This window comes from Megalops cyprinoides, chromosome 21, assembly GCF_013368585.1.
Source record: "Megalops cyprinoides isolate fMegCyp1 chromosome 21, fMegCyp1.pri, whole genome shotgun sequence".
Lineage (NCBI taxonomy): Eukaryota > Metazoa > Chordata > Actinopteri > Elopiformes > Megalopidae > Megalops > Megalops cyprinoides.
The window spans coordinates 22672223-22696307 of record NC_050603.1 but is presented as its reverse complement, the minus strand read 5'-3'; the positions used below and the strand labels follow the sequence as shown (position 1 = coordinate 22696307).

The window sequence follows — 24085 nt, the reverse complement described above, 5'->3', positions numbered from 1 at the left end:
TCAAGTGAGAAAGCGGTATTTCGGAATGTGCTCTACTGGTTCTTGAAAATTATAGGTTCCTTAAATGAAATACTACCACAGGGATTTGAATAACTCTTGTTTTATTTGCGTTAAAGAATACGCACAGCTATAGAGGGAGTCGTTCCGCCTACTGTCTTAGCCGTTCTACCCAGGATTTGCTCAAGCTGACTTCACAAGCATGTCTGCTGAACCGAGTGAGACACTTGAATTTTTAAAGAAGGCCTCCCTCTATTACAAAGACATCTGTCCGGAGCAAGCCCGATTGCTCATGTAAGTTTTCTTGGTCGATACGTAAAATTTCGATACGAAATACGATTTCACTGTTTTGGTGTAGAAAACAAATTACGTTTTTCAGCATGCGACACATCAGCTGTTGGCGCAACTACTTGTTTCCACTGGAGGGCAGCAGTAGCACAAACCATTTTTAGCAACATGCTTGGGACTACGACGGTGATTGTTACGTGACGGTCAAAATTGGTGAAACGTTTGTGATTTCTGGGAAGAGTTTACTATGTTTAGGGCAGGGCTGTAGTGGAGGCTAAACGCACGTAAACGGCGTTTACGCACCTCCTACATTTCTGAAATAGAGTTAGAGTTTCCTATTGCTTTACCAACGCAAGCCGTAGACTATTCAAAATTGCGCTGCATTATCAGCATTTACGGTATCGGAGTCTGTATTCCTGTCATTGACGAATGGATATACGGCGATTTCTTAAACGTGAAAACGCAAGCCTTCTCCTCGATGCCGATGTAAACTGCTGCTGCTCCTACAGTTTTTAAACTATATAGACATGTTACATCAAAATGTTCAGCTTCTACTGTCACTCATGTTTAAATATCTAAGCGATGAGATTTTTAAGCTTTAGCAATTTGTTTGAGTCATGCTCCCCATACACATACATTGCGGAATGTTCAGAATTCCACTCTAGATGCAGATTGTAATTTCACATTGTGTACTACTGGTTGCTCTGGGTTGTTTTCAGGTTATTATGGGATGTCCTTTGACTTTCTCATAGTTTAATACTCTCTTTATGGTGATTCGTGCACTTAATAGATGTTATATTTTTCTTGCTTTCATACCGTCTTTCATAGTTTCATACTGTCTTTGTGGTGATCAATACACTTCATAAACTATATTTCTTTCATACTGTCTTTCATTGTTTCATACTTTCTTTATGGTGATTAATACACTTCATAGACTTCAACTGTGTTTATTCCATCCATAGTCTCGTTTAGCAATGAATTCCAGCTTCACCTTTTAAATGTAGGAACCACACAGTAAGGCCCCAGGGAGCATCCAGTGATGCCCGACAACACCCTAGGAACCACCTGATGGTAGCCTATGACAACCTGTATTGTTATACAAGAGCTGTATTGCTCGGGACCCAAGCATTGGGCGATAACCTCCATGCAGCACCTGGGCCACTTCACATTTTCTCCAGGAAATGTACATTCTACAAATAAATAAGCAAATATTCTGAAAACCTTTTTATATCGGTATGTTGTTGTCCGCCTTACCTTGATCACAGAATTCATAGTTTACCCACCTCTTTTTTACCGCGACACCCCTGGTTTACGGGTATATAAAACCAGATAGTCAAACGGAATGTATAGTTGTGTTGAAATCTGTGCATTTACAGAAGTCCAGCTATTTAGCCAGTGATATTTCCTTTCTGTTATGTAAAGTATGATATTTAATGGGTCATAATCGCAGTCTTGCCTGAAGAGCTGCTATTTTCATGGCATGAATCCTACTGGGCTGTCTGTTGCCTTGTTCTGTTGACCTCATGTAGATAGCTATATATTATCGGTAGTCTCTGACAAGACCAACCCCATATACACACACACTCCTGTACAATACAGATAAGGACAAGATGGATTTTCTTTTTGGAATTGTGTGCCCAGTAAACAAGGTTATTGCTACTTCTGGAGAAGGTAGTGTGTAGTATAAGCATCTGTCACATGTGTCACACCATATAAGCATCTGACATGTGTTATCAACAAAGTTACCAGTCTTTGTCACGCATTCAAAATTTCCAGCTGACTGATAGACAACCAATTTAGAGTGGATTTGTGAAAATTAATCATTTTGTGCACAACAAACAGAATATATTGTGTTGCAGTGCTTTCGGAAACACGTCAGATAGTCAAGTTGAGATCTGTGTTAAATTTATGACCAGCATATATTTCTGAATCCATAACTTTAGTAGGCCTCCATATTTATCAAATAACAACTGAGAGCTGAAAATGAGAATACGTCTAACATTGAGATGACAAATTGCTGCTGAAGCTGTTCCTCTTTTACTGATTACAAAATGACCTTATTCGAGTGGAGGTATACTGTACATGGACAACGTGTTACATTCCTGGCAATATACAAAGCCTTTACTTCATTGCTCAAACACACATAGTCTAGTAATATTTTACTTTAGGGAGGACGGTTGATCTTATCCTATCAAAAATACACTTACGTCATGTCTCTTCAAAGAAAATAGTCTAGTTTCGCCTGGACAGCTTCCCATTTAAAAATGCTGTAATCCTGAACCTCAAGCTGTTTGCGTTTATGAATTCTCCCGCATGCACCCTGCAACGAGCAGCGATTCAGCTGGCGCGTAACCCGCGTTCTCTCTGCCAGCAGGTGCCCGTGTGCGTTCCAAAGCCGCCTGGCAGCTGAAGCTGTGAAAAGCTTGCTCTAAGTTCAAATCCGATAAGTAGCCTAGCTCTTTATAGTATCAGCCAATGGAGTTGATTAAGTGACACAGCAACGGGAGATGGAACCGAGTACCATTTAAATCTGATTTTATGACAAACAAAATTTACAACGTCGAGAACGTTCAATTTCCAGATGTACGCTTCTTTTGGTCACTCGTCGTAAAACCGTCCGCAAATTAAAACCATCGCGAACTTGTGACGTGTTGGATACCGGTATTGTCCGCCGGTATGTCCACTAAAGAGAGCTCTTAACGATATTGACGCCCAGGAAAAGAGATTAATGTGATGTTCCCTGGGCGTGATGTGTCCGATTCCTGTTACTCTCATGACACATTGTGCCGGGAGGCTGCTGAAGTCATTGACCAAATGTCACTGCGCCTTTATCTGCATGTCTTTTATGATACTGATTCTCAGAAGTCAGTGATACGCCTGTGTTTTGTCCATCATAACCTTAATTATAACATTAATATTTGATAACCTTGTGATTTTGAATCCATGTGTATCTGAACATTTTCATTCTGTGAGTAGGCAGTGTTTTTTTTTCTTTGCAAAACCAGAGTTTCTAATCAGTTAAATTTGGACATAACAGGTCTAGAGAAACCCTTTTTGAATGAACACTTTCCTATGTGTATAATGATCCCAATTAGCTACATTTTGGCTTTGAAAACACCCAGATGCCTCTTTCAGTAAAGGAGAAACATGACTAGAATAGACAAGTATTGAGTGTGACCAGAATCAAGTCCTTCAAAGGTGAGTTATGGGAAATTAATTCATTAGCTGAAAATGTCCTGTTGGTGATAGATTTGACCCGATGACCACACCTTTTTTAAGTACACCATATGTGCTTTCTTTGTTCAGGCAGCAGAGCTAAAGCATGCTGCCCACGTTGGTGTTGGTTTTCAGTTGCTCTTTTTGAAATCTCATTCAGCTCTCCTGTTTTAACTCCACTGCACCTGTGCCAGGAACTCTGTGGATATTGCAGTAGAAATGAAAATACGGTCTGTTTCTGTGCTGTCAGGCTTCATCTGGGGAAATGTGAATGTTTGCCTTTTTAGCCTTTGCCAGATTTTCCGGACTGTTACTCCTTTTCTGTACCTGAAAGGAATGACAAAAAACACATATAGGAGATCATCCTTTATCAAGGTTTTCTGTTAGGTGCTGCTTAGAAAAGGAAGTTGCAGGTATGTCAGTGTCAGGCACCAGTCCAGAGGAGATTATGAAACTATAATGTCTACAAAGTGCTAAAACTGGATAAAAATGATATTTTGCAAGAAACGGTAGGCAGAAACCCTCTTTATTATGTAGCCTAGATGATGGACTGGTGAAGTTTAGTGGAGATTAAGTGGAGTGATAATTCAAAGTTCGTGGGTGACGGTGGAAGGACAGAGTGAATAATGTTCTCTGGCAAGATGGGGGTCTCGAGGGCCCCTAGTCAGGAGGAGCTGTGTGTGTAATTTGGGGAGGTTTAGCTTGAGTTGCTGGCCAGAAATCCAGGAGGAGACATCAGCAGACAGGCAAAGAGTCATAAAGAGACCTGGGCGCCAGAAGACAGAAAAGAATAAGATTTGATCATCACTGGAATTGCAGCAGTGAGATGGTCGTGAATGTTAGGCACCCAAGAGCTTGAGGTAGTGTACTGCCAAAGACTTCAACAGGAAGACGTTGTAGTAGTAAGACGTAAGTGGAATTAGCCCAAGCTTTTGAGTAGTCACCCAGATAGACCCTTAAGTAAGGCACACTGAAATTTGTGGAGGGACCGTGTTCTGAACCTTGTGGCACACATGCTGAGGAAGGGAGCACAGACCCTGTTTCCTTCAAGGGCTGCCAAGACAAGTCCACCAGAGGAGGACCTGCCCTGTGAAAAGCAGCAGAGATTCAGATGGGTGGCTGTGGTACAGAGCCAGGTTGCTCACATGAAACAAAACGCAGGAGAATGAATCACAGGTGCTGTCACAAGGTTCTGTGTGCTCTGATGGGTTTGGAGGCCAGCCAGGCTGCAGTCGAGAGTGTGAGTTTGCCAGGGGAGGATGTTTTAGACAGGTGTCACTGAAGCTTGTTTGATAGCTGAAGGGAAGAGGCCAGCAGTGAGGGAGAGTTGAGGGGGTAGGAGATAATGGTGTTTAGCTCTGCAGGTAGTCCTGATCCTTCACAGTTGTGTTCCAACAGCCCTCGCCAGCCTATTATCACCTGCATGAAGTCAGTTGCTCATGGAAAATATTCTACAACTCCAGTATGGCACAGACAAGAGCAGTATTTCGTAGTCATGAATGTGCTGTGTTGAATAAATCTTACTTGTAATCATTTTAAAATAAAATCCAGTGATAATACATTTAAGAACTTTCAATATTTCAACATGAAAATTGTTGATATTAACCTACGAAAGACAATGAGTAAGACTTGGGTAAGAAATTATATAGCCTAAATGAGCTTCAGTGTGCTTTTTTGTGATGCTGTTGTTTGGACTCTGAGTCCTAGCCTTGGAAGGATTGATGGTGTTGGCTGATGTAATGACCCTTTTGTACAATGCCATAATTTAACAAGTACTGGAAAACCTTCTTGTCCCTTTGATGTAAAACTTCCAGGCAGGTGTCTGAGCCAGCATCACAGCCCCAGCACAGGGACATTATTATGATCATTATTTTGAAACGCAGGGGGCCCACGTGTTCAGGGCTTGGTGCCCCCTCCCCCCCTCGCCCATGGTCATGCTGTGCATCATTTACGGTAAGCACGACGCTCGCTATGTGTGCTATTCCAGAGACAGCCAGGCCTGCTGATGAGGAGAGGTGACTGCATCGCCAGGGCAACTCCGTGCCCTTGTGCTGGCCCCCAAGCTGTACAATCAACCCTGTCAGCGGGAACGTGCGTCCCAGACGAAACAGCTGTTGGGGGCGGGGTGTCATTGCAACGCTCCCAGTCTGCCATCTGCAGACTCACGCCAAGCCTCAGCAGCCTTAAGGGGGGCACTGGTGTCTGTGACCCCCCCTTCAGGGTCTCCCAAGCTGTCCTGACTCTCCAAGTGATCCGGTACTGCTTGGAGTAAACAGGACATTCCTTTGCCTTCCTGGCCTGTATCTGATGGACAGAGTTCTCCCGTTTCAGTTTACTCTTTGTTGATAACATCTCGCCCAAGCAGGCTGCTTGTTAGCCGATATCATTGCAATAAACGCTTCACTTAAAAGGAAATGTATGAAAAATATTTTAATTAAATTACTGCAGTGGAGATACTTTGGAGTATCATTTCTTCACAGGGCAAGCTTTCATTAAGGCACTGTCAGCATACAGTTAAACATCTGGGTTTGGCCCTGCGTAAACAAGGAAGACTTCAAGAGGTTTGCGCTGATTCAGGTTTTCATTTAAATATGAAGCCCACTATTCAGACATCTTTGTTGTACATTGCTGTGTTGTTCTGTTTCATATTTTCTGTGGGTTTAAAAGTATCTGGTCTCACTGATCATGCAGTTTTACAGTCCCTCCAGGCTAACAGGCTGTTTTGAAAGTGTTAATGGGGCCTTACATGATGAATGGAGGTGAGTGTTAGGTTTACCTTTGGCAAAGGGCCAAAAGTCAGATCCTGGAATATTAAAGGAATAAATTAAAGTGATGTTCCAGGCCGAACCCTACAGCCCGAGGTGTCAGAAGTTGTGAGTCAAGGGCGGTCAATCAGTGGGCAGTGGGAGTCCACAGCAATGGGACGTAATTGGCTGAGCTCCACTGGGGTAGAGCCGGTTCATCAACGCCAGTTTAACATGGTTCATTATCAGCTGCTGTGGGCTGCTCAGATGACGTCATTGCAATATTCGCTTATCCTCGCCGCTCTCTGTCCCACGGCACGCATGCAGTGTGAAGAGTAGCCATTGGCTGCGTGCTAAAGATTACATTCGTCCTGCTCCACCACTCTTTCATGAGCATAGAGGTGCATGGAGTTGGGGTGAGCTTAGCGCACAAATGGCGATTAAAGAGTCAGCATGAGGAAAGGGCAGAGGATTTGTGGGAGTGGGGGGGTGCCAGTTTCTTGCTGACTCAACTCAATGCTCAGTGCCATTTCCTTCTTTGCATCCTTCATGAATAAGAATCTGTAAACACATAAATTACTTCCCACTGCCTGTGAGGATATGCCCTCTGTTTTTGAGGACTTTGGCCGGGGTCCAGTCAAAGTTTGTCCTCAACTCCGACTCACAATTAAACGCCTCACTTTCTTCAGTATTCCTGCAGTTTTTTTTTCATAAATTTTCCTAATCACTGGATGTGCTAAACTTTGTGAAGACAGAAAGTAACACTTGCATTTAAATTGAGTTAGAATTAAGGTCAAATGTGGAATGAATCCAAGTAGGACTCTACACTTGTGCTTGAGCTATGCCCATGGCAGATTTTCAGGTACTGAGTCATGAGTCAGGGTGTATGACTGGGTCAGCAAGTCCGCGGGGTATTCACTGGCCTTGGGTGCTCGTGGGTAATCCTGCCTAAGGCACACAGCGCAGTCCCCCTCAGCCCTGCTGCTCAGTGGGTTAGTGGTGGGCACATGGCAGGAGATGAGGGGTGAGCTGTTGAGCCCGGATGGCAGGGGGAACTGTAATCTGACAGCGTAAATATGGCTCTGATGGATCAGTACCAGATTGCTTTAATAGGCCTTCACTTTTCACCTGCACATGTCCCATATCTCCAGTATCATTTTCCATGGTCGTTTTTTTTTTTTTAAGGTTTGTCGACTGATTATAGATGTGAGTAATGGAGACCTGAAATTCTTTATTCATGTGCACATTTCCCCAGAGAAGACCATCACAGAGTCCCAGACTATGTGGAAATTAAGTCAAACTGCAGGAAGCACTCAGTGAATTTTTCACTCAGTGCTTTGCCATGGATTGTATTGTCCCTCCTTTACTATTTACTTGATCATTTTTCTATGATAACACAATAATAAGTAACAGTAGATTTTTTTTTTTTCTTAAGTGGCATGTTTTGAAAATGTTCCCTCGAATACAGCTGTCATTATGGTTTGGTTTTACAGGGCTGATTAGTGAAGTGATTGTCACAGATTATGAAATGATCTCGTAGTGAGATCTAATAATCTCATGCCAGATGGTAATTCATGCGTTGTTCACTGAACAAAGTTGTAGTCCCACCCCTAACACCATCAAGCTCAATGGTAGTACAGATGCTATTCGTCGTGTAAGTTGTGATTGATAAAATATTGACCCTTTTCCCCCTTTGTCTATTTTCAGGCGAAGACACCAGTGTATGGAAGGTGAGTTAAATTAATGCACCTGCAGGGAGTGAGGTGAAGTTTCAAACCAAAGTTACATTGGGTTGCCCGCAAAGCATTCTGGGACAAAAGTCAGAGTGTTCAATAGATAAACTACTCAGTTGAACCAACAGCTGATACAGATAAGGTAGATGAAAAGAAATGCTTTAATTTAATGGGATCAGCACTCAGTGGGGAAGAAAGACAAACATAAAAATTAATGCAAAACCAGTGGAGAAAAAAGATGCTTTGAAGATTGCTGCAAGTGTCTTTTGACTAAGAGGGTTATGATGCTGACACTTTGAAATACATAATTTTATTATTTTATTTTAGTCATTCATTTTGTGCTGGTTGAAGATTTTTGGTGTCCAATGTGCTTTGTGCATTGTATCAAAGTTTATGTTGGACTTGCAGTAATATCAATATAGTCAAAGGACAATCTTCACTGTTTTCTGTAAGCAGGAACTCACAATCAGTGGAGTCACTCTGGCTGATTGCCTGTGAGTTGATTGACTGTAACTGAATCACTTCCATATTTTAATATGTTATATGTTGAAACAGGGAGCACAAAATGCCTTTTGTGAATTTTAGCTAGCTAATTAGCTAGCTAACTGGATACATTTTGTGGGATTTATTTGAATGTTCATGTTAGAACCGAGTAAAGCTAATAAGCAGCCGAGGTTTGTGCCATTTTTGGAAAGGGATGTGGTAAGATAAGTACAGAGCAGTAGTTCCTGCCTTAGCTTGTTATGTTTGATGGGGAAGTTTGATTAAAATGTCCATGACCTGCATTATATATTAACTGTACCTTCTGCCACCAGATATAATGTGTATATTGAAATGCATGAGGATCAAACGCAAGCAGAAGTGGCTACTCTATCTGAGCTGGACGTGCTTTCAGTGTCATTTCTATCAGTCTCTTCCTCTTTCGACACATCAGAGGCCCAATCACTTATTTCCTCATTTGAGGAATACTCTGTCCCAGACTGAAACCATGGTATTCACAGAAACCGTCTTCACCATTGTTGCGTTCCACTCCTACTTCCAGTCCAGTGTAGCTTGTGGTTTAATGCTCAGAAAAGTGAAAACGAAGTGCAGCAGTTAGAAGCCTTCGAAGCCTGGTTTCTTTTGACGTGCTGTTTTGGTTTTTGGTTCACACTTCAAACCACAGAGCGTGGCTCTACCAGAGAGACGAGCGAAAGTCCCCAGTATGGCTGGGCCAGCCATCCTCATGGCAGCAGTATTTATGTCATTATACATCACATGACACTTTTCAGATGCTCTTATTCAATGCAACTTCCAGCACAAATTGTCCTGCATACCATCACCAAGGTTTTGAACTTGATGCGAGCAACAACAGAAAGCCAATGAAGTCATGTGAGGAGGGGAGTAACTTGACTACGTTTAAGGAGATTGTAGGCAATTTGTGCAGCTGCATTCTGGGTTAGCTGCAGGGGTTTGTTGGCACAAGCAGGAAGAGGAGCAGAGAGAGAGTGTGAGAGAGGACCAGGGCCTTAACTAGGAGCTGTGTAGAATACATAGTGAGCTAGAGGCCTCAGATGTTGTCCAAAAAGAATCTGCAAGCCCGACTCTCCTGAGAGGAGAAATAGGGAGACCTTGAAAAATTCTGGCTCTGTAGCGGCAAATTGACATACTACACTTAAATCTCTATAGTAAAACATGAAAGCCAAATTGTAATATTTTTAATGAAAGCATCAGTCTAAGATTCAGAGTTTTAATAGTGTGCAGTGGCTTTAAGCACTGACATTGTCATGTGTAGAGCTATTTGTTCAGGTATTTGTTCATTTATTCATCCCTTTAATGACATGTAAAGCAGAAGTACAAACTATTTTGTGGCTGGACGGCCTTCCCCCGCAGTATACCATTACACATCTCTTAACAGCATGTGTTTTTCACTTCAGCTTCACTGTAAACCTTTTATGAGTTCACACCATTGTGTCTGTGTGACTCCTCAGACTAAAGCGCTTCTCGTAAAAAATGATCTGGGAACTCTGGCTCTCCCTGTGTTTGGCTGTGATTAGCGGGCCCATCGAAGCCAGTGCCTTATGAAGCGCCTCCTCGCTAACCTCGAGCGTGTGTAGCCCAGCCTCAATGAAACATTACATTATGCTAGCTTAGCGGACACTCTTGTCTGGAGTGACTTGCATAGCTTACAGTTCGTACATGTTGTCCATTTGTATAGCTGGAGTTTGACAAATCGGGTGAAGTACCTTGTCCAAGGGTTCAACAACAGCGGCCCACCTGGGAATCAAACCTTTAAGTTATGAAAGATTACCATTACACCGCACTTCTGTTCAGAAAACTGTCTGTGTGTTTGCCTCATTCAAGACTTCCTCACATAGACAGAATGCTGATTGTAGCTCGGTATTGCTGGGCTGTGCATGTGATTCTCAGTGCACCAGCTGCCAAAGCTTGTTTCACTGAATGTGTTGTGACACTATGGATATTTAAAGATGATTCCATCCTGAGGTTGTTGCTTAGAGACAAGGTGCCAAAAATGTGGTGGCCTTGTGATTTCATGTTGTCTCTTATTAAAGGGTGTTAATTAGTGCATTAATGGGATGCATACATCTTTTTTTTTTTTTTTTTTTTTGAATTTATAGGAAAACTGAGAATGTGAGGTCATTGTAACCCACCTATCATACTGATTAGCTCCTTCTGAGATAAATTGAAAATATACATTATCTGCTAAAAACTGCAAACTTATTAAGAAAACACACTGATATGTAATCTTGACAGCAAAGAGGGTTGGAATGGTTTTCATGGTAGCCAAAGGATTCATTCGAATGGTGAATTAAGTATCTTGATCCATGAATATTGTTCATTTTAATTATATAACAATGTGATTTTGTTATTATTTCTGTTCCGTGTTTGCTGGAAATTAGTCTTATATTTTAAATGATATGAATCCCTTCTTGTGCCATCTCAGTTGATTTTGATATCACAAGAATCCAGTACAGGTATTTATGTTTGTCTTTACAGTTTTATTTTCAAAGATTAATGCAGCACAATAATTTGTTTTGTTTGTAATGTGCTTGCAGGTAGAAATTACAATTAAGTCATGATTTTCTAGGTAATATTGTGAATGGTTACTGAGATTTACGATGTTAATTTTAAGCTTTCGGGGCTGTTAAAATAAAACCAGCCACTTTCTAGCTCAGACCTTGAAATGGCTGTCACGTGGTTTTGAGTCTCGTGCTGCTTCAGGGTCTGGAATGCTGTTTAACCCCCAGCCTTAAGTTACCAGCTCAGATCACTGTGTCTGTGCAAATGGAGGTCAACTGGCAAGGGCAGAACTTTAATGCTCTGCTTTCACCAGTGTTTGTGGTGTGAAGGGCAAATGGCACCTCAGGAGATGAGTCCATTGTAAATCTTGCCCTAGTGATTAACTGAAAAACTGTTGTTTCTGTTGATTTAGAGGTGGGGCTCCACCCATATACCTGAACAGGGTATAGTGCCCCCTGGCTATAGGGAGGCCATTCTTCCTGCAGTGTCCTCCCTGGGCTTGCAGAGGTAGGGAAGACTTGCTTTTGAAAGGTATTCTTATGTGTGTGTACAGTATAGGAGTACATTACAGTGAGGGAAAACAGGCAGTTGAACCCATCTTAACTCATCATTTGCCTTTAATCTAGAGTGTAACTGTCACCATGTTGAGCGCCTGACTGTAATCATTCTGATTCATTCTAGTTTGGCTTGGAGTTTACCTTTAATTATTTGTCCTGTTTCCTCTGGGTCTGGTCAGAGAATATGAATTTATGTCTCCTTTCCACTCATTTAATCTCTTTGAAAAACAGAAATGCTTTAATTAAATGCTGGCAACTGAAACAAAGATTTTGATGCTTTAAGGCAGTCTTCTTAAAGCATCCCTTGCAAACATTCCTTCAGTTGCTCTTTACTAGTGCTTTCAACCACTCTTCTACAGGGCTCTTGAACACCATTCTTATATCATGGAGACCAAAGGTTTACAATGTCTAAATATTCTATAAAATATTTAGACATTGTAAACCTTTGGTGATTTAATTATTTGGGAGGGTAAAATAACCCCCCCCCCCCCAAATAATCATATTCATGGACATCTCAACCCCGCCAATGTTCAACCCAAAGTTACGCCCTTGTCTAAATATGTTTATTATAAATGCAGATTACCATCAACATTTATCAAAGCAGTCTGTGTTTTTCTACTATATTATTAACTGATCAAGTCCTCTCAGAAATGGAACATATTTACATATAAGTGAAATAAGAACCCATTTAAATGCTCATTTATGCATGTGCAGTAACATATTATGTGCCCATTTTTTGTGCTTTCGCCAATGACTGCACTTTGACTAATAGGGATGTATCTCCCCTCTCAATTCCAGCTGAGAAGGTGACAGAGGGAGTGCTTTGCCCATTCTGTTTCCAGTGGCGACAGGCAGACAACCACCATGTGAGGCTGAAGCCCAAAGGCAAGGTGTCCCTGAGGGAGCGGAAAGCCCTGAGGAGGGAGGCGGCTCGTAAGGTCCTCAGCCCGGACCAGCTGAAGGCCCTGAAGAGGTACCGGAGCTCCTCCAGCACTCTGGTAAGCCAGGCCCGGGATCCATTTGGGAAGGGACAGGATTCTGGCAGTATAAGAGGGGACTAAGGATAGGGCAAGGGGTACACTGATGAAATGAACTGGCACCATGGGAGGGTCCTAGAGTCCTGTAACGAACTTCAGTAGCATCTGTTTACCAAGCGGCGGTCAGGCAGCGGTGAGCGGAATTGCCGAGTTGTCTTGGGCGTCGCATAGTGTCCTGCAAGGGCTTTCTACTTTGGGGCAGAATCTCTACCTTCACTGAACAGAGACGAATGGTAGGAAGCATTCAAAATCATGCCCTCGTGCCTACTGAATTTCGAGCAGAAGTGAAATCACAATATAAGAGTGACTTGCGTTTTACTTTAGAGTCCCTGTGTAGAAACATAAAACAATGTTCCTAAAAATTACATTGCATTTTGAGTAATTTGGTGAAGTAGAGATTACGTAGTCTGTTTATACATGGGACAGTGGTTGAAATACTAAGCCTGTCCCTTCATTCTCTCTTTCTGGCCGCTCAAACTGTCACACTAACAACAAGCACATAAATAACACGTTAAGTAAGAGCTGAAGGTACGTGGACTGTGTACACGTATGCACAAGCAAGTCTAAGGTACTTTTTCCACTTGCTTCCAATTATTGTGACATTATATACACTAGGGTCCAAAATTATTGGGACACCTGGGCATTTTGTGGTTAAGTGTGGATGTGTCCATGTAGCTATTAGTTTTATCACTCAAACCTAATTTATGGTGTGGCGAAAACAGTTAAATGTTTTGGCAACTATTAACATTTTCAAAACATCTCTTTATGTGGTTGGCACACGATTGGCTGATAAGTACCCTTATATCCAACATTTTAATAATATGTATGACATTAATTCTGCCAAACAAACTGACAATTCCATGACATTAACTTAATTTTAAAAGGTAGCTACATACTTATTGAGTGCAGACAAGTGAACAAAAATGACCATCACTTCAATTGGGCCTGATTGAATGTTGCCCTGCCCCGTAATTGAACACTCATATAGCCTATATAAACCTAACAAGGTTGGAACATGGTCACAGAAGATGAAGGTGAAATTGACATTGACATAAATATGACTTTCCCAATGTCTGATGGACTATGCAGCAAAAATATTGTGGGTTTTCAGAAAAAAAAGTGAGTGTCCCAATAATTTTGGACCCCAGTATATATAATATGTATATATATGTGTATATATATGTAATGTATTTGGTTATAGTTTCCAGATATACGTTATGCACCCTGTCGTCACACAGATTTCGTAAGTCTTGGTTGTAAAATTATCTCCATTTGCCCGAATGTAAAATACAGAGGAGCCACGTGCTCCCGTCGGCCTGTACGTTCATGCCTTTTCTGTCCTCTCCCTTCCCCGCACGGAGTGTGTGTTACTCCGCACAGGTACAACGACGCAAATGGCACGGCGCTACCGTGGTCCATGCACGGCAGCACCAGAGAGCAAGGCCAGGACTGCGCAGGGGGGAGGGGTGGGGGAGGCGGCAGGTCCGATTAGAATTCAGAGGCCAGAGGAAGTTTCTGCGATAAGCGCGAGAACGGAGACGGGTCGCGGAATTTGGCTTATCTTTCCTGGTGTGAGGAGAAGGAGGCAGGAAAGGTCATGCAGTCAAATCTCCCACTGCTGGGGCACCGCTGTTTGTGCACAAGAGGAATATGTATAATTATTCATATTCCTCATTAAATAGGAAAAAACATATTATAAAAGAAAAATGTATATATTGCATCTTTTTTTGTATATAATTTATGTGCAGCCTCGCATAGGGCATGTAAGCACCAATTAATTCCATCAATTTGTGCCTTTAGTTTCACCCCTGGTGTTTCAGCTCTGCCATCACTAACGCTACAGAATTACAGAGTTTAATCTAAAATGCGCTGTTGCGTCTATTTTCCAGTACAACGTGCACCGCATGCACTAAATGCAATTGGGAGAACAGAATATTAACGTAGTAATGATAAATGTACTGAACTCATTTATGTGTTGGCTGTTATCTTAATTCAATTTTTGTTGTGCATGTTCTCATCATATTTTCAGTCTTTCGCATTTGATAACACACTTGCACGTGACACACGTTTGTGTGTCTGATGTAAATTCACGTGTTTGAGGCGTGAGCTGGTTGGCTTTCCTTTCAGAAGGGAATTTCTGCCTCTGGAGCTGAGTCTGTTGGACTGTTCATCGCGGCACCTTTTTTTTCTTCCTGAACGAGCCGAGTGAAATCTCAGGTTATAATGGCTCTGAAAGGCAGGCGGCGATGACAGCCATCTCGCTCCTCTCCTTGCAAGTGTGAATTCCTGTCTGGCGCTCCTAGTCATGTGCAAGTGCTTTTCAGAAAGTATTTCTCACCTGAGGTGCATTATAATTGACTGCCTATTCAAATTGAGAAACCGTGTCGCCCCTTTTCTGATGAAGACCCAACAGGGCTTACCCCATTTCGGTAAAGCAGTAAGAGCTACACCCTTTTTGGGGTGCTGCACCGAAATACCCCCAATGACCCTGAGGTCCATCCTCACAAATGTTTACTTCTCTGGTCTCACCTCATTTGAACACAGGGCCAAGTTACAGGAGAGGACGGAGGAAACACGGAGTAGCATTAGTGTGGAGTAGTGCCCTTTTGTGGCAGTAGTGTGTGTGAGGCGATGTGGGTTAGTTGTTGGTTGTTATTAGTCATATTGTTATCAATGCTGTATGTATGTAATGGCAGAGCAAATATGTACATACTGACATCTGGAAAGAAGTGATACATACGTAGGAGTGACGTGGCGTGTTTCTACTCTGACAGCATTTTGTCAGGAGTGTCAAACCTCCACAGAACTGTTTTTGCAAACGCATGTGTTCTGTCTGAGTGCTGGACTGCATGGCCTTCTCTGCATGGGCGGGCTTGGGGAAGAGGAAGCAAACCGCGTGTACAGGTACAACAAAACCCTCATTCTGCATGTAGACAAAGCCAGAGAGTGCGATGAGGGCATTGAAAAGCTGCTGTTGTGAAACACTGCATGTGTCCAGCATGTTTAGACTGCAAGTGCACTTTGTTTGGCCGACATATTCAGCAGATGTAACAGCTTCCATGTGCAACAACTTTGATGTTGCCTCACTACACTGGACATGTGTAAGAAGTAATAAATACAGATTTGCATCAACAAAGCAATATAAATGTGACTAATTCTAATTTTTTTTAGAAGACCAAATAAAGACTGCTCATTAAAATGCTACAGTATTGTATTTAGTATTTTAATTTTGGAAAATTAAAAAGTAACCGTGTCCAAGGACATAGCTCAGGATATTGTCACTGTAGGGAGTTCAAAAAATGCCCGAAAAATAAGCCCAGGGGAAATTGCATGGCGGCACACTGAGGTTTGGACTTTGCCACAGAAGAGACGCGACCGCTTTAAAAGGCAGCCCTGCAGATAGCGGTCAGAACATTTTCACCATTAATTAATGTTTATTACTCTTATCATTGAGATGGTCTCTCTCCTGTGTTAACCTTTCGCTCTTAATCTAAATGTAGAATTCTAAATGTAGAAACATAAATCTAAAATGCTCCACGTAAGTGTACATAAGTGCTTGGTTGATGTGTAGATTTATGTGGCCCCCTCACAGGGTCCCCTTGTTTTCGTTCCTCAGCATATGGCTGCCCGCTCAGCGTTCAGCGAAGAGGCGCAGACTGGTGACTGAACCATTTGATGCGTTGCCCCACAGTGTTTCTAAATCCGTCATATGAAGTGCTGAAGTGCCACTGAGCACGCTGAACATGTTGCCGAGCCACTGAACGCCGACCTGCCCCAGACTCCCCTTCCACTCATCGCAGCCCTCATGTTGTCATCTGTTACCCACTTAAAGCGCCTGTCGGGCGACGACACTCAGCAACATCTTTCTGGCGGCTGGTAGTGACTTGCGTGCCGTAAATAGCTTTTAGATTTGATGGCACACTGTGGGTTTAGATTAGAAGAGATGGCCCGCGAGGTTTGAGCCCCACACCAGCATCGAGCTCTCTGATGGACAGGAGAGCCAAGGATTTGTCAGATCTTTGCGGGTTTATTTTGAGGTATCACCCCACCCCTCTGTAGCCATTTGGGTTAATGGCTATTTCATCCCACGGAAGCGAGCGAACCTCTTGCTGCCAGTTTTATTTTTGCATTCTGTTAATTCCGTTGGATGTATGAATTTAGTGAGGTAAACCTGATTTAGACTTTGATTCCTCACCGTGGTGTGTCCTCCAGCTGTTGTATTGTTAAGCATAGTTTCCAGTGATGTCATAACAACCCCAACCCCAGACAGAAGTAGGGCAGATTAAGAACTAAGAACTTTCTATTTGTAAGAGACTGTGAGAACTGGGAGCTTTGTCCTTGATCCTTTACATACAGTAAACGTGACAGCCGAGGTTACCAGTTGTAGTTCCTTATACCTGTAACTGCAGGTGTGCAGGTGTGTGAGTAGACCATCAATTGAGGTTTTGGGGAAAAAAAGGTGAGTTTTTTGCAAGAGAAATGTGAAAGCCAGGTGAGGATTCGTTGTCAGTTGGCTATACGTCTCACCCTAGGAAGAGCATTGGCAGGAGAACTCCCATTTGCCTGTTGCCATGGTGATGGAGCAGCCGGCGTTCGACCTCTTGCCCGCACTAATGTGTCAGTCCTGTGGGGTGATTGGGGCTATCGGTATGGACTCGCCATAGCATGCGAGCCTGCGAGCAATTCCCACACGGCAGGATGTAGCGTATCGACGTTCTCCGCCGCCACTCCCCCCCCCCCGTCCGCAAGCCAAGGACAGGCACGCCTGAGGCTGGACGGGCGTCAAGGTCACTCTAGCCTGTTTCTCCTGGTGTTTCTCGATGCACCGGCCTATAAATGGAAAACAAAGCGGCCATAGGCAGGATCGATCGCACTGTTCATCTTTGTATTTGGTTTGGGCTCAGTGTATTTGAGAGGGTGGGGGAGGTTAATCCCGAATACATGTGGTGAAGTCTGACATCTGTGTTGGGGCACGGATCTGATTTCCTGTTCACGTTTTGAGCTTCGCCCACACCACAAAGCCCCCCTCCCTTGCCTGCACCAGAGCTCACGTTTCCTGACCTGCTAAGCAAGGAAGACCATCTCTGGCTCATAGTGGCCCTCTCAGGCCTGTAGTGGCCTTCTCTCACATGTAGCTGGCCTTTCTCACCCATAGTGGGGAAAAAAGCAAGATGTTTTCAGTATAGGAGATTCTGGGCTATAGGGTGGGTCCATCACATAAAGTTTGTAAATGGGGGAATCCACTGCACTGTCCCAATATTAATTAGTAATTTTCCAACATAAACTACCACTTTTTCAGTTTGAATACAAAGTGGTAGGGCTCCCAAGTAGCATAGTGGTTAAGGCATTCACTTTGAATGCAAGCTGAGCTTTGCGGCACAGGTTTGATCCCGCCTGTTTCATTTGCTGACAGTGACCGGGAGCCCACATTTGCAGAATATATTGGCTTCATTCTGCTGGGGATAGGGGTGGATGGGTCAGCCAGGGTTTCCTCATCTCATTGCTCTCAGGCAGTCTGTGATTCAGCGATTCATCAGGCTGCTGCAGGTTGCCCGGATGACATCAGCGGAGCAGCACCTGGTCTCCAGTGAGTGCCCGCTCCATTCTAGTGTCATTGATTACATATGAATGTATTGTAGGCTTGCGTTCATCTCATCTCATCATTCCTGTATGAATGCAGTGGCTGTCACTGCAAGGAGAATAAGGCAAAAAAAAGTTTTAATGCAATATACAAGTGATTCATTTGTATAGTTATATAATAATACATTGAATATGCATTGTATTATGTGAGAGGGTGTAGGTTGGTGTGGCTGCCTGGGGTGGAATCGAAAGGGAGCATTACTGGGTGCAAATAGTTGAATCCAAAATCTGCAAGTTGCAAGTGTCTCCTGTATTCATGTTTTTCCACCTTTGTCGACCGTTTTTATCGTTGACTTTACGATTCCGTTTTCAAAGCACATTTACGTGTGCTTTCCCCATGCGGACTGAGGCGGGTCGCACGGTCAAGGGGAACGAGAAGACGCACGTGTCGCACGTTTTAATCTCGAGGATCTCCTTCCTTATCACCATTCGACAAATGTGCCTTCGCCTCCGTTTTGGGGGCGTCCAAATTCCCCGCGGGATTTACGACGGCCCCGGCTTTCACGCCGCGGTTCTCCGAGCACATGATCGCCGGGATAAAAAAAAAAAAAACAAGCTTTTATTAGCGCCAGATTAAACCCATCTGATACCCACGTTCACTGGAGACGGCTCGACAGTCCCATGCCACGCTCGCACGATGTCCCAGAAACCCCTGCTCCCGTTTTTTTTTGTTCAGCCGTCCTCGTCTGATGTTTATTCTCGAGCTGAGTATCCGGCTGCTCCGCGCCAGCCGTAATCTTTTCCACCTGGCTGCTTTATTTCCATTTTTATGGCTCGATTGCCGTCGGCGCACGCGGGAGAGTCTATATTTAGGCGCGCTTTCTATTTGGGATGGAGATGAGGCAGGGGCGATACGGTTTGAAATACACTCCCTCCAACATCTGCCGCGTCCCCCCCCTTTCCGGGATTCTCTGTGGGTTTTCAGCGATCAGATGTAATCGTCTGCCCTTAACTACTTGCCTCTGTCGCCAAGGGATTTTGTTTTGTGTTGTTTGATCCGGAGGTGAGCGTAATTGTTCGGCTCTGGAATTTGGTCGTGCATCATGTCCTATTTTTGTTCTTAGTAATATGCCCACACATTGACATCGACAAATTAGGTATCCATGGTGTTGTGATAGAGAGGCAGAGAGACTGAAACGGGCCTGATTTGAACAATAAAAGTTATTCGCCTTCTCAGGGGTAAATATCAGTATTTGTCAGCTGGCAGCCAGCTCCTAGTGTTCCCACCCCCTAGACGCTAAACTTCTTTACTCAAATCAGATTTCTTTTTTCCCTCAGTCTGATATGCTGCAGTTGTCTGTAGCATCTGGTCAGGGAACCCCACACAGTTGAAATGCTACGAAACATTGCATGAGGTATTTTTCCATCAGGCCAGTATTTTCTGTCAGATTGAATTAAGTTAGCCGTGTGGCCATGCGATCAGATTGCTCAAAGGCTGAAATGTCAGTGTTGGGTAATTTTCCAATACAGTCTCATCCAGCAGGATCTGTACAGCACAGATGCTTGCACTTTGTCTTTTTATAAAAGAACACTTTCTTCTTTAAAATTTCTTATTTTTTTCTGTAAAATATAGAGATGCAAAATGGGCATGTTATAGGCCTAGCCCTTAGTGTTTCAAGGAGTGAAGAATTGACTAAATGGTTGGCTTTTTCTGTCTTCAGTTCATGCAGGCAGGGAGTGCATCACTGTTCTGATGATGCAGAGATTTTATTGAAGCGAACACACCTGAACTTTATTTTGGTTACAGTTCGTACAGAGAGCAAGGGTCCTTTGGAGACTTAGCCAGACAAAAATAAAACAAAAGCAAAAAGGCTTGACGCAAGAATAGCAGTGGCTTAAATATTCCTGGTGTACTCCTCAGACAGACAGTGGGAGTGCCCTCTTGTAAATTATAAAATACAGTATTTGAGTGGATGAATACTGGTGTTGTCTTAATGTTTAAGACATCACACTCCCCACCACCATACACTCACAGGTCCCTGCAAAAAAAAAAAAAAAAAAGCACCTTTCCCCCAAACCACCACCACCACTGTAATCCACAGCACCCTCACTGAACTTATTTTCTGCAGGAAACACTTAACTGTAAAAAAGGGCATTCCTGTTGTAAAGCGCATTGCTTCTGTTGTGTGTTGAAATGCAGATCTCTCAATGTGCATATAGATCGTAGCCCGGGGCGGGGGGGCTCTGCCGATGTCATCAGCGTAAGGGTGGCTTCATTTCCACGCCCCGCCCCTCCGTGACTGATTGGCCGAGCCGGCTCGCTGATGTGCTTTATAAATAGGCGCGTGCTGAGAGATGTTGCAAACACGTCCTCCGACCTGGTCGTCCTGAATCCGCTCTCCTCTCTCGCCCCTGCGCGCTCCTGCCACCTGTTAACTCCGTCATGGCCACATTCGTCTCGGTGAGTTACATGGGGGAAGCTGCTCGGAAGGAGCAGCTCTCTACTGCCTTGTCCAAATGATGTGCAGTTTGGACAGTGACTGGGATACTTAAGTTGTGTGGATTTTCGGGGGATGTTTCTTGAGTTTCGTAGTTCTGCAGTATCTTATGAACAGCGAGTTTCTGGATCAATTTTTGCTAACCTCTTGGCACTGGCTCATTGACCCGACTTGCCTGCTTCTCCATTGTGATTCTGTGCTATGTGTGAAACACCAGGGATGGCCTGTATAAACCATGGACTCAAGCACACGTGCACGTATGCACGGAAAACACGTACAGTGTTGTTAGAACATGAGATGGGGGGCCCTCTGGCATGCTGTTTATAGGTCTCTTCCTAAATACCTGCATATCCTTTTTCATATTTAGACGCCCCTCTGGGGCTGTTGGCTTTCTTCTGTTATGATATATGGGTAATATATGGATGGATATATCATATCCATAAATTTGTGGATATATGATACATATGGAAGTCCAGTCATTATTCTCTGCAGTCCACATGCCAAATACAGTTACTGGTCATAGGATAGGTTAGGATTTGTAGGCTTGTCATTAGATTATTATGACCGGGAGTTAACTGGAAATTTCTTGGAAGTATTTTCCAGTAAGCTTGGGCACTGTTGTGTTTATCTTTACGCCTGTGAAACGTAACTCTAGGGAGACAAGCTCATGCTACCAACAGTCATTACTGAGAGAGATGAGTGAGGCTTGGGAAGGAGATTTATTAGCGGTGCATAGTGTCCTCAGAGCAATGCCGAGGAACTGGTTTGCAATACGCCCGCCTCCCCCCCTCGAGACCCGTCTCGAAAATTCCTGTCGTCGGGAGCAGCTGAATGTGACAGGAGTTTGAAGAGGGGGGCGAGGGGGGTCACTTCTGGTTTGAGCCCCGTGTCACAGCTGGCACAGAGAGCAGTCCTCGGGAGCAGTTGAGGAAGTGGCGTGGAGAGCACCGGGCAGACCAGTGTCTCTGACGCACATCACCACGGGCGACGGAAATTTACTGACAACGATCTGTCAGACAGTGCCAAATAAACTCTGCCACAGAGTGCACTTAGAGCAGCTCCCTCAAAGATTATCAGTAAAGTGTAGCTTATGTAAAATGACCATTTGTCTAAATCGGCCTAAATCTGAATGGAGCTTGACATTCATTTGCTGTCTTCTGGGAGGGAAAAGTATTAAGAAAGAAGTATTAGAAAAGTATTAAAATGAACCCAAGGGAAAGTGTTTTTGTACTAAATGTGAATTAAATGACCCTCAAAAGCCAGAATCATAAATGTATGGTACATTCCGTCCAACCAGACACATTCCCTGTGTTTGTTTTCTCACAGACCTGTGCTGGGCATGTTGTAAGTGGCAACCATGCTGAATAAAGCCTCTGAGCACTTCAGCTTGATGGTAAATGTGATGTTGTTCTCTCCCTCCCTTAAGATGGCGACTTGCCACACTTGCAACAAGACTTCGAAGAACCGTGGAGCGAGCCGGGATGTTTTGGCAGCCATCTCCAAGGGCCAGGCCACACCCGGGAACAGCGGGAAACAGAAGGGGGCGAGCAGAACCCCCCACTCGGGAAATGGAGGAACGCTGCCCAAGTCTGCAGAGAAAACGCCCTATGGAACGCCAAGGTAAACTGCTGGAAATACAAGATTTTACCATTTTTTTTTATTTTATGATTAACACACAAAATTATAATTGCTATTGACATCCATTAAAATACATTGATAAATTATGAAAAGTTTCAGATACAGTTGTCATTTAACAACTATATTGAAAAGGTTAATTTTACGTTTTCTGGAGAGAGTCTGGGCAGTCAGTAGGCTTTTGAACGTGAACCCTAGGCAATGTTCACAGTGTAGCTGTGTATATTCAGCATGGTATAGCAAAAAAAAGGGTTAATATGTTATAAAAGTAATGAAGTTTGCGTAGTTTCTCCTTGAACAGTTCTCATAGAATGGTCCTGGTTTACGCCCCTGTGTATGGCAAAAGCTTCGCTGTCACACAGTCGATGTGTTAGGGTCATGCAAGCATGCTTTGTCCCCCCCAGGTCTGCTTCCTCCCAGCCCAGCGGCTCCGCATCAAAGTCGGCTGACGGGAAAAAGTCTGCGTTTGCCCGGCTCAGGAAGCTCCTGGTGCTGGAGGACACACCGGCGAGCAAAAAAGGGGGCCTGAAGGCCTTCCTCTCCTCCCTCTGAGCCCCGGGGACCCCGTAAACCCCCATCACAGCCCCCGGCTGAAGCAGAACAACTCTCCTGGAACCCAGAGCAGCAGGCGAGGGCCTCCTCCGTAGTTAAATTAACGCTGCTGCTCTGAAAGGTCACGCCCCCTCTCACACCACTGTCCCGCGGGAAACAATCCCAACAACACTCTTCGGGAATTTCTCACTCCTCTGTGGGGAACATAGGTGCTGAAAAGAATCCCTTCTCTCCCATAATATGTGTGTGCAATGTTGCACCGGGACAGGGAATTTCCACAGTGCACAAGACAGTGTACTTGCTCATGAGTGGATTTCTTTCATTAGCCAAGCTTTTTAGGTATCGTAGTGGCAAGAGGTCCACGTACCATTTTTTACATGACTAGACTCTGACATAACTAAGACATGGTTTTTGAAATCAGCGACTCTTATAATCTTGTTAAATCACAACACTAAACAGCACTGTTGGTGTGCACAGAATTGTATCTGTGGCACTTTGACTTTGAGTCATCGTGCAACTTTGAGTATTGACAGAGATAGATGGATTTGTTTAAACTGTGTTATAGTGATGGTTGGTCCAGATGATATGGCCAGAAAAGGGCTTCTGTGGAGCACACTGTTTACATAAATAAGGGTGTTTTGCCTTATGACTTTATAAAGATTATTTTTGTACAAAAGACCAAAGAAAGGCTGCGGCCATAATATTTTTTTGTCTTTGTGTGCAATACCATTTATACTGATAGATATTTTTTACTGACTAGTTTGTGAGGATACATGTAGATTTGCAAGGGCTTTCAAATAGACATTTTTCCACTTTCTGAATTGTAACTTTAATATAATGTTCAAGTAGTTATACCGTAGATGGTAATGAAATTATATCATTTGTATTTAACAGTGTCATTGAGATAGAGTTTGAAGTGCAGTATTATTGAGCAGGAAGTACAATGAATTCTTGTATGTCACACACTTTCCTCCTAACAGGTATAAAATGGAATGTTCTGGGCAGAATCTGATGTTGAAAGCGCTTGTGTAGAAAAATAAAATGACCTTTTCACCAACATGCTCCAGCAGTTTCTCTGTTTTGTTGGTTTAATTTGGAATCCTGCAAGACATAACACAAGGTGGTTTTATCTTGGTTGAAAAATATAACTATCAAGTGAGTATCAAAGGAAATGTTTTGGAATTATCTGAACATATGATGCCCATGCTGAAATGTCGAAACTCCAGT

General features: G+C 43.5%; 1 protein-coding gene across 1 annotated transcript; it reads left to right on the top strand.

Moving 5' to 3' along the window:
* Positions 1-23915, top strand: c21h18orf21 (chromosome 21 C18orf21 homolog). The gene is made up of 5 exons (XM_036515741.1): positions 1-291; positions 7953-7975; positions 12355-12554; positions 22098-22291; positions 22711-23915. Exons 1-5 carry the CDS (start codon positions 200-202, stop codon positions 22856-22858), a joined length of 657 nt encoding a protein of 218 aa, XP_036371634.1. The 5' UTR covers positions 1-199; the 3' UTR covers positions 22859-23915.
* The last annotated feature ends 170 nt before the right edge of the window (positions 23916-24085 follow it).

Bases quoted from the DNA above. Each gene is read 5' to 3' on its own strand.
- c21h18orf21 (XM_036515741.1), top strand. From the start codon at position 200: ATGTCTGCTGAACCGAGTGAGACACTTGAATTTTTAAAGAAGGCCTCC. The intron at 7,976-12,354 runs GTGAGTTAAATT...TCTCAATTCCAG, and splicing joins AAGACACCAGTGTATGGAAG to CTGAGAAGGTGACAGAGGGA. The intron at 22,292-22,710 runs GTAAACTGCTGG...TGTCCCCCCCAG, and splicing joins ACGCCCTATGGAACGCCAAG to GTCTGCTTCCTCCCAGCCCA.